This window comes from Nannobrachium achirus (assembly GCF_963921795.1).
Source record: "Nannobrachium achirus genome assembly, chromosome: 14".
Lineage (NCBI taxonomy): Eukaryota > Metazoa > Chordata > Actinopteri > Myctophiformes > Myctophidae > Nannobrachium > Nannobrachium achirus.
In genome coordinates this window covers 8869664-8884222 of record NC_137821.1, presented here as the reverse complement: position 1 = coordinate 8884222, position 14559 = coordinate 8869664, and the positions used below count along the sequence as shown (strand labels likewise).

General features: G+C 42.4%; 1 protein-coding gene across 1 annotated transcript in view; it reads left to right on the top strand.

The window, feature by feature from the left end:
* Positions 1 to 14559, top strand: part of acox3 (acyl-CoA oxidase 3, pristanoyl) — a 112396-nt gene that overhangs the window by 77501 nt on the left and 20336 nt on the right. Inside the window, exons 16-18 of the mRNA XM_080741346.1 lie at positions 4278 to 4452; positions 5676 to 5743; positions 12235 to 12321. Of these exons, the coding sequence (XP_080597472.1) occupies positions 4278 to 4452; positions 5676 to 5743; positions 12235 to 12321 (330 nt within the window). The remainder of the gene's footprint in view (positions 1 to 4277; positions 4453 to 5675; positions 5744 to 12234; positions 12322 to 14559) is intronic.

Here is a 14559-nt window from a genome sequence, read left to right as displayed (position 1 = left end):
AGAGAGAGAGAGAGAGGGAGAGGGAGAGAGACAGAGAGAGAGACAGAGACAGAGAGAGAGACAGAGAGAGGGAGAGAGACAGAGACAGAGAGAGGGAGAGAGACAGAGACAGAAAACAAGCACTTCCACCATGCTCTCAGTACTTCCAGTACATTCATCTTGACTCATGGTAGTGTTTTGACATGTTTAATACTAACTCTGGCTGCTTCCCTGACCTTCTCCTCTGCTCCCATTAGTGCTCTCTGAATGTGTTATTATAACAACCTGATGTGTCCCTATACTGTATGCTCAACAACACAATGGAATAGAATAGAATAGAGCAGGGGGAGGCAACCTTAGGCTCGGTGCCAACTTTGCTACAGGAGGGTGGCACACTGGCACACTGGCAGAAGTGAGAGAGAGAGAATGTATATTTTAAATCAAATATTTGTTTTAAAGGAGCTATAGTCAACTTTTCATTGTGGCCGTTGTCAGGCTGACTGTGTTTACATCCCTCTCCTATTCTTTTATATGGAATGCATATAAAACAATAGAAGAGGGATGTAAACACAGTCAGCCTGACAACGGCCAAAATGATTATTTTATCATTATTTTACATTTTTATTTTATTATCCGTTTTTCAAGAAAAAGTTGACTATAGCTCCTTTAAACATGTTCAATTAAATTAAGTCAACAAATTATATCCTGCACATAATTCTACATTCATTAAAATTCTGAACGTTGACTATGTCAGAATCTTTGATGAGGTGTCATTGAAATGTACTGTATGTTGACAACGACATGATGGCACACTGACTATCTAGAACATAAAAACATGGCACTTCATTTCAAAAAGGTTGCTGAACCCTGGTATAAAGCATGGACAGACAAGTGCACTCAGTGAGTCTCCTGTTGGATTCATGTCCGGCCAGCACTACTCTTAAGCCCTTTGCACACAGGACAGTTGCGTTTCTTCCGTTTGCTGTGTGAATAAAATGCATTGGATTTGGTGTGCAAGGCTGTGCGGAATCGGCGCTGCGGATCCCAAAAGGAGTCATAAAAGGAGTGATGAGTTTTTCACCGCATGCGACAAGACGCACGAATCGAACTGGGTTCGATCGAGAAAAAAACGCACGGCCGCAGCCACTCGTCGCACGGCTAATTCGGATCCGGTGTGCATGAGGTCGTAGAGAATCATTGTTTTCTTTTTAAAAAGTGAAATTGTCCGTTTTATCCGTGCGGATAAACGCGCCTGTGTGCAAAGGGCTTTACTCTGCATGTCCTGTCTCTCTCCACTTGTCTCTCTCCACTTGTCTCTCTCCACCTTCTCTGTCAGATAGACCAGTGGTCCTCAACCTTTTCAGGCCGCGAACCCCAGAAATAATCATATTTTAACTGGGGACCCCCTCACCCTGATGAGCACTAAGAGTCGAGGCATTACATTTTGTATAACACGGTTCTATTGTGAAAATAGCCGATCTACATGCTCACAACGCCTCGCAATGCGAGGCGTTGTGAGCATGTAGATCTGCTATTTTCACAATTTCTGCCTCTCATATTTGACAATTTGGACAATATTTAATTTATCATTTTAGAAGTATTAAAAAGTCCTTAAATTAGAAATGTGCAGATACCCTCTATACACTTAAACTTTATGTTGGTTTGTTTACTGCCGAGTGGGGAAACAATGTTGCACATTAAGTTAATCATCTGGGGACCCCCCAAAATAATTTGATAGACAAACAAACAGACAGACAAGACGTGTGTGTGTGTGTGTGTGTGTGTGTGTGTGTGTGTGTGTGTGTGTGTGTGTGTGTGTGTGTGTGTGTGTGTGTGTGTGTGTGTGTGTGTGTGCGTGTGTGCGTGCGTGCGTGCGTGCGTGCGTGCGTGCGTGCGTGCGTGCGTGCGTGCGTGCGTGCGTGCGTGCGTGCGCGCGTGCGCGCGCGCGTGCGTGCGTGCGTGCGTGCGTGCGTGCGTGCGTGCGTGCGTGCGTGCGGTCAGTCTATTCATTTTACATTAATGTGTAACAAATCTCCGCTGACAGTAAAAGACCAGTCAGTCTTTGTGATGCTAACAGAGAGAGAGAGACAGACAGACAGACCGTTGCTAGGTGACACATTTATGATCCAAATAAAGGCTGTCGGAGAACTCTCTCATAGGAATGACAGACCTTGACACGTGCGTGTGTGTGTGTGTGTGTGTGTGTGTGTGTGTGTGTGTGTGTGTGCGCGCATGTGTGTGTGTGTGTGTGCAGACAGCCTTTGTTGTGCGTCCCAAACCGACATACCTCAGGAAGGATGGGCATTACCCCGGTCTGTTACCCACAATGCTTTTCCACTGCATGGCACTGGCTTAACACTTGGAGTTGGCATCTTTTTGGTATCGCCTCTAATCGAGGTTCCAAGCGAGCCGAGGTGATACCAAAAACTAACGTGAAATCACTGGAGACTACAGTATACTCTCAACAAAACTAATCTCATGAACAGAGCTAATAGACCTGGGGGTCTATTAGAGTAATGTTAACTCCATAGACACATACATACAAAACTTACAAAACTATGGCACCGCATCTTTAAAAACAAGTTTTTTGTTTTTGAACTGTACACGATGAGTAGAGGTTGTTTGCAGACAGTCTTCAGCATTGTTTAGCACTGTCATATGCAGAGGGTTGGTTGGTACACTACTCTGATGACCCCTCTAGTTGGCGAGTAGAATTGCATGAAAAGGTGACAGTGGCCACGTGTGTGTGTGTGTGTGTGTGTGTGCTATGGTCATTAACGAAAAAGTCGACTCGGTCGACTTCATTACACAAGTCGACTCCCACCAGAGAAAAAAAGAAAAAAAAAGATTTGGCACTTTATAAATCTGAAGATACCCTCTATACACTTAAACTTCATGTTGGTTTGTTTACAGTTGAGTGAGAAAACAATGTTTCACATTAAGTTAATCATCTGGGGACCCCCCAAAATAATTTGGGGACCCCCCTGGGTGGTCCCGACCCACAGGTTGAGAATCACTGCTCTAGTTGGTGGAAAACTAAGTACAGTGAGTAGAATTGCATGACAAAGTGACAGTTGCAGTGAGCTTGTGTGTGGGTTCGTCTGTGGGCTCTGTCTCCCATACCTACAGGAAGGATGGACATCGCCCTGGCAAGATCTCTCACACACACACACACACACACACACACACACACACACACACACACACACACACACACACACACACACACACACACATGGCTGTGAGAATGAGGTTATCATAACAAGCGGTGGTAGAGCGGTGTGTCCTGTGTGTTCCCAGGGGAACGTCCATCTGACCTTCCCTCTCTGTCTGGGTCATTCAAGGTCATCAGCATACCAACGTGCGTGCGTGCGGGCGGTCAGGGGCTTGAGGATTATGAGGTTGCCCATGAAGTGACTATAGACTATAGAGGGTGTCTGCACATTTCTAAATTGACAATTTAACTGTTTTACTGCTTCGGACGTTCCCGTTCGCCCCAATTTTGACCCAAGCGCGCTGCCAATAGAATACGGCTCGTTCTTTTTACCTTGTTTGATGACTGTAAGCTGATGAGGGGTCGCGCCGCCGTGTACAGTAAAAACATCTCCCGTAGCGCTGCTCTAAAACATCCACCGCACGTTAGCAATAATGGAGTCCCAAATCACTTCCTGGCTGTTTTCTGTGGATCTGATCTAGAAATGCATTTCTATGCTCTGAATGTATGGCAAGCCGAGCGGCCCAATTCACATTCATTCTTTGCATAAGGCTGCCCTCTGCCGCCAGCTTGGCTAAAGTAATATAATACATCCAATGAAAAAAAAAGGTTTGGAAATAATTAATAGGTCATTTTCTATAACATCGCAAAGGTAAGCTGCTTTTTGCTGGCACCAGCCCCAATAAATAAATAATAAATCTGGCAGTAGGACTGTTAAGGACCTTTTAATACCTCTAAAATGACAAATTAAACATTGTCCAAATTTTCAAATATTAGAAGCATAAATGGTGAAAATAGCAGATCGACATGCTCACAACGCCTCGCGTCTTCACAGCAGAACAACCATGTTATAGGCTACAAAATGTAACGTCTCAACTCTTAGTGCTCGTCAGAGTGGGGGTGGGGGGGGTCCCCAGTTAAAATATGATTATTTTGGGGGTCACGGACTGGAAAGGTTGAGAACCACTGATCTATGTGATTGTGGACACAATTAAATAAATGAAAGCGTGTGTGTGTGTGTGTGTGTGTGTGTGTGTGTGTGTGTGTGTGTGTGTGTGTGTGTGTGTGTGTGTGTGTGTTGCAGGTGTACTACTGCCGCTCTCTGTCCATCGTCTACATCGAGCACGCCGTGCTGCAGCGTTTCCACGACCTGACCTTTGACCCCGACACACCCCCGGGCCTCAGGCAGGTCCTGGGGCGGCTCTGTGCCCTCTACGGCCTCTGGTCGCTAAGCAACCACATGGCTACGCTGTACCAGGGTCAGTCTCCTCTCCTCTCCTCTCCTCTCCTCTCCTCTCCTCTCTAGGGCAATATGGAAATTTCATGTCACGATTAGGGACATGAGGGACTTACATTAAGACAGTCCTAACGATACTTCCGCATTGTGACGTTGGGGGAAGTCTCGGTAGGAGTATCCTAATTTAAGGCTACTGAAGTTTCAAACACTTTCAAAAAGTTGTGGAAATAGCCGATCTACAAGCTCGCGACGCGTTGTGAGCTTGTAGATCGGCTATTTCCACTATCAATGTTCTTTATGAAGTATGAAGTTGTCAAATATGTCGGTAAATTCTTTGTACATTTAAGTTACGTGTCATAATTGCCTGGTGTAACTTCAAAGCCTAAAAGCCAAACAGAAATGTAATTGTCAACGACAAATACACAATATTAAATCGTTAATCGCAATTATTTGGGTGACAATGAATCGTCATGTAAAATGTCATAGTCGTGACAGCCGTAGTCACGATTATTGTGAACCGAGAAATTGCGATTTACGATCAGTCAAAATATGCCCAACTTCCATTATCCTGGTGCGGAACAAATTTTGCCAAAGAATAGCTGATCTACAGGTTCACAACGTGTCGCAACTTGACGCGTTGTGAGATTGTAGAACGGCTACCAGTCCACCCAGAATGTGAGATGACCTGCAAAACGTCATGGCCATTTGTATATTCACTGTGAAGTCGATGGGACAGTGAAAATACAAATGTCTTTTTTTGCGATGTTTCCGGCAGAGCAGGCCTCTCATTCTGTGGACCTTAATGATCAAACTAATAGATAAAACAGAAATAAAAAGTACGGCATGACATCACAGGTTCAACCCTATTCCTTGAGCTTTTGGGCTTGTGGGTCCCTGACTATATTTTTTTGGTAAAGAGATTTGGTAGAGAGTGTGAAAAAAAGACTGTATCAAGTACATTATTTGAAGGTCCGTTTGACCAATTATAGAGGGTTTAAGTGGTACCAGATGCAGCTCAGCAAATAAAAGGTGAATTGATCCCAGTGGTGCATGACGGAGGACAATTTCACGATAAATGTGAATCTCCACGATACGATTATTCAGAGTGTTTTTTTTTTTATCACAATAAACAATAATAACAATTATTGTCCCATCCCTACTCCTCTCTTCTCCTCTCCTCTCCTCTCCGCTCCTCTCATAATAATGCAAGCATTTTTGTTTTGTATTTTTATTTTTATTTTTCAGGTGGATTCTTCTCAGGAAAACAACCAGTTGAATTGGTCCAAACAGCTATTCTTACACTCTGCTCACAGGTACTACAAGTCTCTCTCTCTCTCTCTCTCTCTCTCTCTCTCTCTCTCTCTCTCTCTCTCTCTCTCTCTGACTATCTCTCAAACATGGAATAAATGCTCATTAAGTGCTTTTCATTGGATGTATTTGCTTGTGATGACTTAATAAATCAGTGTGTAATCCAGTCTCACAGGGAGTGATACATATTGTCTGTGTGTTGTAGAGTACAGCCCATCATTACAATGCACTGCAGAGCCAGGGAAATGACATCTTCATGAGTTTAGCTTGCAGGAATGCTGTTACTTGGCTAGAACACTTTGCTAGTCTCTCTCTCTCTCTCTCTCTCTCTCTCTCTCTCTCTCTCTCTCTTGCTCTCATATCTCACTGTGTTCTTGGAATAGTATTTAGTGATTCTCGCCAACTTTGTGAGAATGCCCTCAAGTTATTGGTCTAATGGAAGTGTTCTCTCCAACGAAGAAAATGTATTAATCTCCCTCTCTAAATTGAACGACAACGAATGTCCACCAACTAAAATTAAAAACCACAGACTAAGTTTCTGCATGAATCCATATTCCTGCATGATTGCATTTTTGCATTTCTACATGTTTGCATTGAAGCATTGCCTCTGCCTGTTTGCATACATACTTATTTCTGCATGTTTGCAATTCTCCATATTTCTCCATGCTTGCATGAATCCATATTTCTGTGTTTTTGCATTTCTCCATGTTTCTCCATGCTTGCATGAATCCATATTTCTGCATGTTGTTTGCTTTTTTTTCTCCATGCTTGCATGAATCCATATTTCGGTGTTTTTGTATTGTCTGCATGTTGGCTTTGTCTGCATGCTTTGCGTGAATCCATATCTCTTTCCTTTTTGCATGAATCCAGTGAACACGTGTAATACCTTCACTTAATTACAGTGCAAAATAAATGTGTTTTGTTCACCTTACGTCTAGACTAAAGACAGGGGTATGTCACATTACAAGTACAGTACATGCAATATTTATCCAACTATATACACACCACTTTATAGGGCTCTTGTTCCAACCAGCTTACACCTTCTAAAAGTTGTTTAAAAGCGTCTATTAACCCATTTAGGCCTAGAATTATTGAATGCTTTAACCAGTGAAAAATAGCAGATATACAAGCTCACAGCGCGGCACCGAGTGCCGCGCTGCGAGCTTGTAGATCTGCAAAAAAAATTAAGTCGTGAAAATGTGTGCAAATCTTTGAATATATGTACAGTATTTTCAAAGCGAACGTTTGTAAATCAAATTTTGCTTCTGGGTGGTCCCTGGAACTAAACATTTTGAGATGGGGGTCCGTGGCCAAATAAATATAATTTTGGGGGTCCTTCACATGAAAAGGTTTGAGAACCACTGACATAGTAGTCTCTCAAGAACTAATCTCTCGAGACAGCCTCAGAGAACGCTACGCTACTGAGTCTGTCACACACCAAAACCACAGCAGGGATTTGGGGCGGTACCCAAGTCTGGTGACAGGCAGCGCTTTTGACCAATCAAACATAGTGGGCGGTATCTAATGTGTGCGTCGACTATGCATTCCCCCTCACGGGTGGAAACAAACCATCTTTCAATTTGTACACATTCTTTGTGCAGCTAAATAAATCACTCTGTAGTCTATATAGACAAGCGAATTGCCCCATTTAAATATTCATTGACCCACCCGGTTTTCCACACAATGTATGGGTTTCACATTGCCACTTTTAATTATTTGCACAATCAAAGAATGCTTTTGGAAATCGTTGTGCATAACAATAGAATTAAATGGAAGGAAGAATGGCCTACAATAACGAACTACATTTGTTAGTCTACACAGTAAAGTGCAGCAATATGCCTATATGAATTTAGATGTAAAGCTGGTTGCACACTGCTGCGTTTTTCGTTGCGAAATGCGTTTTTCAGGGCAAGGAGAGAGAGAGAGATAGAGAGAGCAAGGGACCAAGTGGTGCGCGAAACGGGCGGCAGTGTGCAAACGTGACTGACATAACGTGAGGTTGATTTTTTTATTCACACGCTCCGAAATTCACCCCGATATTCGGCCCGAAAAACGCAGCAGTGTGCAACCACCTTTAGTGTATTATTATTAGTATAGAGTAAATGTAAACGTTGCAACTTCTAGTCTAAAAGACTCATGTATTAAATTATTATATTATAAAACATACATTAATCAACTAGCCCTATTTTATTCCTAGACAGGCTATTTAAAAATAGCTGATCTACAAGCTCACAACAACGTCGCATTGTGGTTACATTCTGCACAATGGGTACTTTGAGTAGCCTACTACTTTCTGCTTTAGGTACATTTTGATACCAATACTTTTATACTTTTACTCAAGGGCTACATTTTGAATACAAGACTTGTGCATGATACTTAAGTAAAGAATGCGAGTACTTTTCCCACTACATTGCCTAAGCACGCCAGTAAAATCACACATCACAGATAGATTTATAGAGTAGGCTAATATAAGGCAACTGTAAATGTTTAAAAAGACGACCTGAAAAGTGAAAACATGACGGCCGTATGCTAACACGCTAGCTTACTGCAGTTAGCCAGCCGGGAGAAAGCCTGGTAGGCGAGGTTAAAGCAGTTATACATTATCATAACATCCCATATTGATTTAAAACATCAATCCACTGTATTGCAACACACCAGGACATCCGAGGCTATGTAAACGTTTGCTTATTGTGGGTAAATTCGTCTTGTCTTGGTCACTGGTCAGCAGCAGATCCATCATCCATATAAATAAGCGAATTATTCATTGACCCAGAATTTCAATCTAAATGGGTTTCATATAGAAAGTGGCATTCTTTGATTTCACAAGCCATTGTTGACAGTTTGACACATTCCAACACAGCTTATTTAAATGCAGATCGCTTGTATGCTAATACAGTCACAAGTTCTCATTAGCTTTTCAGTCCAAGCTTTATAATTAGCTTCATACTAACATTAAATATTAACAGTACCATAGGCATACACATTAAGCAACATTATCTGTGCATAGAACGATACATTTGTTAATCAAACCAAATGTTTATTATACAGATAATCATACACATTGTAAACGTAGTATACAGTAGGCCTACATACATGCAACATAACTTTAGGGTTTATTAATAAACAATACGGCTAACCATCATCAAATAAAAGGGAAAAAAGAGTCTGTTATTGAGAGATTATTGTATAAATAAAAACGAACTGTTTCATAGCATAACATCTTTTGTGAGACAGGACAAGATATTGAAATAGCGTACAATCTACACTTATTTAAACACCTTGGTAAAGGCTTGGTTACATTCTGCACAATGGGTACTTTGAGTACTACTTTCTGCTTTTGGTATTTTGAATACAAGACTTGTGCCCGTATTGCATGATACTTAAGTAAAGAATGCGAGTACTTTTCCCACTACATTGCCTAAGCACGCCATTGTTAGTAAAAGCACACATCACAGATAGATTTGTAGAGATTTATAGAGTAATATAAGGCAACTGTAAATGTTTAAAAAGACGAACGGCCGTATGCTAACACGCTAGCTTACTGCAGTTAGCCAGCCGGGAGAAAGCCTGGCAGGCGAGGTTAAAGCAGTTATACATTATCATAACATCCCATATTGATTTAAAACATCAATCCACTGTATTACAACACACCATGGCATCCGAGGCTATATAAACGTTTGCTTATTGTAGGTAAATTCGTTGTGTCTTGGTCACTGGTCAGCAGCAGAAACATCATCCAACTTCATTCAGCGCAGCATATGGGGTAAAAGCGATGGGGTCATTGTTCCTTCTCTCTGGGAAAGCAGGATAACAGGATCCAGGCGGCCAAACATCTCGCCGTCGTCGCCGATCTATCAAGTACTTCAAACAAATGGGCTGAAGAGGTTTTAATTGTTCAATATTATGTAACTGAGAAACACTTAAGCACGCTAGAAAACAGTTCCTCGTCCACAGTAGCATCCATGTTGCGTCGTCGTTGTTGTGGTTGTCTGTTGTGTAACTTCAACTTGTGTTCCGTGTGTAGAGTAGCAGTTCCGCTATAGTAGTTTCGGGAGGGAACCAAACCAAGGGGCGGACCAGGCTTCAAAGCGGAACTAGTTTTAAAATTCGTTCTCAACCGGGGAATTCCATGTATCCCCGCCCCTTTCTATGTTGGTCCCAGAGTCAAAGGAAGAGAGGCCGACCGATAGGTGTCGCCCTTTCTTCTTTGACGATGGGTTCCCAGATTGCTCAAGAACAGACTAACTGAGCTCCAGTTAAGTGAAAAGGACCTTTTCTTTGACGATGGCTGGCCAGATTGCTTGATATAGAAACATAGGTTTTTCAAAAAATCTTAGAGGGATTCAAAAGACACTCATTGAAATTTTCACGATTTTTCAAAAATAGCAGATCTATGAACTCGCAGCGCGGCACCGAGTGCCGCGCTGCGAGCTCGTAGATCTGCTATTTTTCAATAGTTAAAGCATAAAATAATGATACACAATATAGTATACCTGTTCTAAATGGGTTAAAAGCGTCTATTAATAAACCTGAATTGTAATGTACACAGAACAGCCAGTCTTATATACATACAATGGTCACTGTATGCACGTACAAGGAGCAGTATTGCCTTTCTGGACAGATAACACATTAAGACTAGGAACGCATTACTTTAACTGTGTTAAAGTGCCGCGCCGCGAGCTTGTAGATCTGCTATTTTTGTGCCTCATTCTTGACCCGATTCTATAAATGTCTTCTAAATCCTTCTTCTAAATCAGTGGTTCTCAAACTTTTTCATGTCAAGGACCCCCCAAAATTACATGGATTTGGCCACAGACCCCCATCTCAAAATATGTTGTTCCAGGGACCCCCCAGAAGCAAATATTTGAGTTACGAATGTTACAAAAAAGACAAAAAAAAACATTTAACATTTTCAAAAACAGCAGATCTACAAGCTTACAACGTGGCATTTTCTTCAATTCTTCAATAGCTAAAGTATATAATAATTCCAGCTCTTAATGGGATGAATGAATAGGGGAGACGTATACAGTATACACTTCCCAGTAGTACATAGCCTACAGTACAGTACATTATGAGAGTTATTAAGAGAGGTGTTGGTGATGTCGTACAGTGGAGGGGACTTCATCATATCTACTAATCTCTTGGATTTCCGTGTTCTAAGATGAATTAAGCTGAACCTATTCCAGCATATAAATACAAATGGGCGGCCGAGGCTGAGTGGGTATAGAGCGAGAGAGGCCTGCTGAGAATGGGAAGGTCGCTGGTATGACAACCGACTTGTCAAAGTGTGTCTGACAGCGTCATGCTATGGAGAAGGAATCACATGTTCTCCCTCTTTTACACATTTCCCAGTCTCAAGCCTTCACAGTATCAATAATAATACTGTCTGTCACGGTCTGCCTCTCCACAGACCATGTCCCCACTTCGACCACTCCCACATTCCATTACATCTCACAGCCCCAGTTACTCACCTGACTTCACTCCCTCATCAGCCCAGTGCCATGCCCATTCCACACCTGTGAACACTTCTGTTCTGCAATCACCCTGCTCACTATATAACTGGACTCAATGCAAACACTCAATGTCAGTTCATAGTATCCTGTCACCATGATGTTCCTGTCTAACCTGATGTCATGATGTATCCAGTCTATCCTTGCTCCTGTAATGCCATGGCCTACTTGTAAGGTTTGCTTATTTCGACATTAAATACTTTAATTGCAACTCTGCTTGTTGTGGCTCTACTTCTGGGTTCAATCTGCCTTCATCCGTGACACTGTCACCTCAGGGTTCTTGGCCATCTGGCCAGTGATGTATATGGGAACAGTTACTCATAATATGGAGACCCCTGCATGATAGTCAACAATGTTATGTCAAAACATGCCCATATATGGGCATTCCCAGATATCTCCTTAATATTGATAACATAATATCCTTAATAATAATGTCCTTAATGTTGATAATATAGGAATCTCCTTATATGTGCATAAAACGTAATATGTTAATTACTAGTAAAGCCACCCATTCACACACACATTCATACACCGATGGCAGAGGAAACCATGCAAGACAGCAACCTGCTCACCAGGAGCAACTAGGGGTTCAGTGTCTTGCTCAAGGACACTTCCACACTAAAGGTGGTTGCACACTGCTGCGTTTTTCGGGCCGAATATCGGAGTGAATTTCGGAGCACGCAAATAAAAAAATCAACCTCACGTTATGTCAGTCACGTTTGCACACTGCCGCCCGTTTCGCGCACCACTCGGGCCCTTGCTCTCTCTATCTCTCTCTCTCTCCTTGCCCTGAAAAACGCATTTCGCAACGAAAAACACAGCAGTGTGCAAACAGCTTAACTCTGGGGAAGCCCGGGATCGAACTGGGTACCCTCCGTGTTATAAGACAGCATCTCTACCCCTGAACCACTGCCGGCCCCTTTCTTGTTCTCATTCTTGTCTGTGCGTTTGGGTATTTATTCCCTCTCTGTGTCCCTTTGGTCTAGCTGAAGGATGATGCTGTGGCTCTAGTGGACGCCGTGGCTCCTCCTGACTTCATCCTCAACTCTCCCATCGGCATGGCAGACGGACAGGTGAGCATGATGCACGCACGCACGCACGCACGCGCACACACACACACACACACACACACACTCACACTCACACTCACACTCACACACACACACACCAGTGTTGTTTTTTACAGCAAATTTAGATTTAGTTCTTTTGTACCTTGTTTTGATGTCTGTAAACTGATGAGGGGTCGCGCGGGTGTGTACCGTAGAGACAGCTCCCTTAAAAGTGCTCTCAAAAACCCACTGGACGTTAGCATCAATGGAGTAACAACACTCTTCCTTGTTATTTTCTCTGGGTCTATTGCTCTGTAGCGATTGAGCTGTCTAGACGGACGGTAGCCTACCGCAGCCATTTCACATTAATTCTTGCATGAGGCTGCCCTCTACTGCTAGTATAGCGAAAGTACACCTATTTAAGGAGAAAAGAAAATAATAATGATGAAAAAAAAAATGAATACATCTTTGTCTATAACATCGCAAAGGTAAGGTGCTTTTGCTGGCACAAAACCCAATAAATAAATAACAACATCTGGCAGTAAAACTGTTAATGACTGATTTTACACTTGGTTGCATGCTGAAAATAGCCGATCTACAAGCTCACAACGCGTCGCACTGCGACGCGTTGTGAGCTTATAGATCTGCTATTTTCAGCAAGCAACACCTGAGAGCAACCAAACATAAAATGACTTTCTCCTCCACTAGTTCCTCCCTAACGTTTTAGTCTAGTTTTTATATTGTTGACGAAATTGTCGATATATTTTGTCTTAGTTTTTGTCATCAGAGCGTAGTTTTTTTTTTAGTTTTTCTTTAGTTTTCGTCAGTGGAAAAAAAAACGCGGTCGACGCACATTTTTCGTCATAGTTTTAGTCGATGAAAATCAACACTCTCTCTCTCTCTCTCAATTCAATTCAATTCAATTTAACTCATTTTGTGCCCAATCCCGCAATGTCTCACGAAATATTAAAAGATGTCCGGAGTGCCCATCCCGCGATGTCGTGCGAAATATACTGTATATACAGTAAAGGTTTTGTGGGCTTGCCTTCGGTCCTGCTATCACTGTGGCACTGGTTAAGTCCGCGATCCGTTTCCATCGCACGTCCACGTATACGTAAAGTGCTCCCGTCCCATAGAGAACAATGGATATTGAAATCTTTATAGTCCATTTTCTCCAAAAAATACTTTTGATGCCAAGGATGGCATGGCGTTCTCGCTAAAATAGCAAAACCATGGGTTTTCATTGCCAAAGCAGAAGTGTACACAGTACAATACAATCAATGAATAAAATACAATCAAATATGTAGCTGCAAGCAGCGATAAAGTGGCCAAGCCAAGAAAAAGTAGGAAAGCAAAAAAGCAGCAAGGGAAAAAAGCAGGAAAATCATGAGAAGTGGGAAAAGAAATCAAAGAAAAACTAGGAGCAGTGTTCTTCCGAGAAACTATATCGATTTTAAATCATTTAAATCACCTAACCCTTTCAGAAAAGTTTAATCATGGCTATTACAAAATGTAAAAGGCCACGCGTTTTTTACAGAGCTGGTCTTCCTAAGGGCAAGTGTATATGTGTTTGTACATTTAATGTATGCGCTTTAGTCTTGGCTGTGTAGTTTGACTCGAGTCCTTAAAACTAAGGTTATCTTTCTGTTAGCATTAGACATATTTTGACTGGAAGGCAGTGGAATACACAAATGTACACAGATTAGAACACCTGTGCAAACCTACGTTGTTACACATGAATGTCTACAGTTTGTGTTTTGTGTGACGTCAGACCAGAGCTCTGCTCTGTCTATGTAAGATGTTACACACATCCAGAGGTTCAAGGTTCAAGGTTGTACTTTATTGTTAGTTCCTTTGTACAGGTACATAAGAGTAAAATTAGTTTTTGTTTGGCATCCTTCAGACAGATCAGGAGAGAGACTTTGGATGTACTTGACATTTCAGGGTTTGATAAAAGAGTGACACAGACAGACAGGCGAGGTAGAGAGACAGTCAATACCGACAGACAGCCAGAAACAGAGACAAGGGAGAGAGGCATGTTTAGATGGACAGTCCCCCTAAAGAGAGGACCTGTGTGTCCAACCACAGGACCAAGGGCTTGTGTTGCTGTGCCAGTGGGGGACAACGTGTTCTATTTTGGGGGGTTCCATAACGGGACGACAGTTGACGGTGATCGGATTGAGGTGCGTGTCTTGAACACGGTGTCTTTGCTCTGGACGAGGCCCCCGGTGACGACTGGAAGAGGAGGATGTCCCCCTGAGG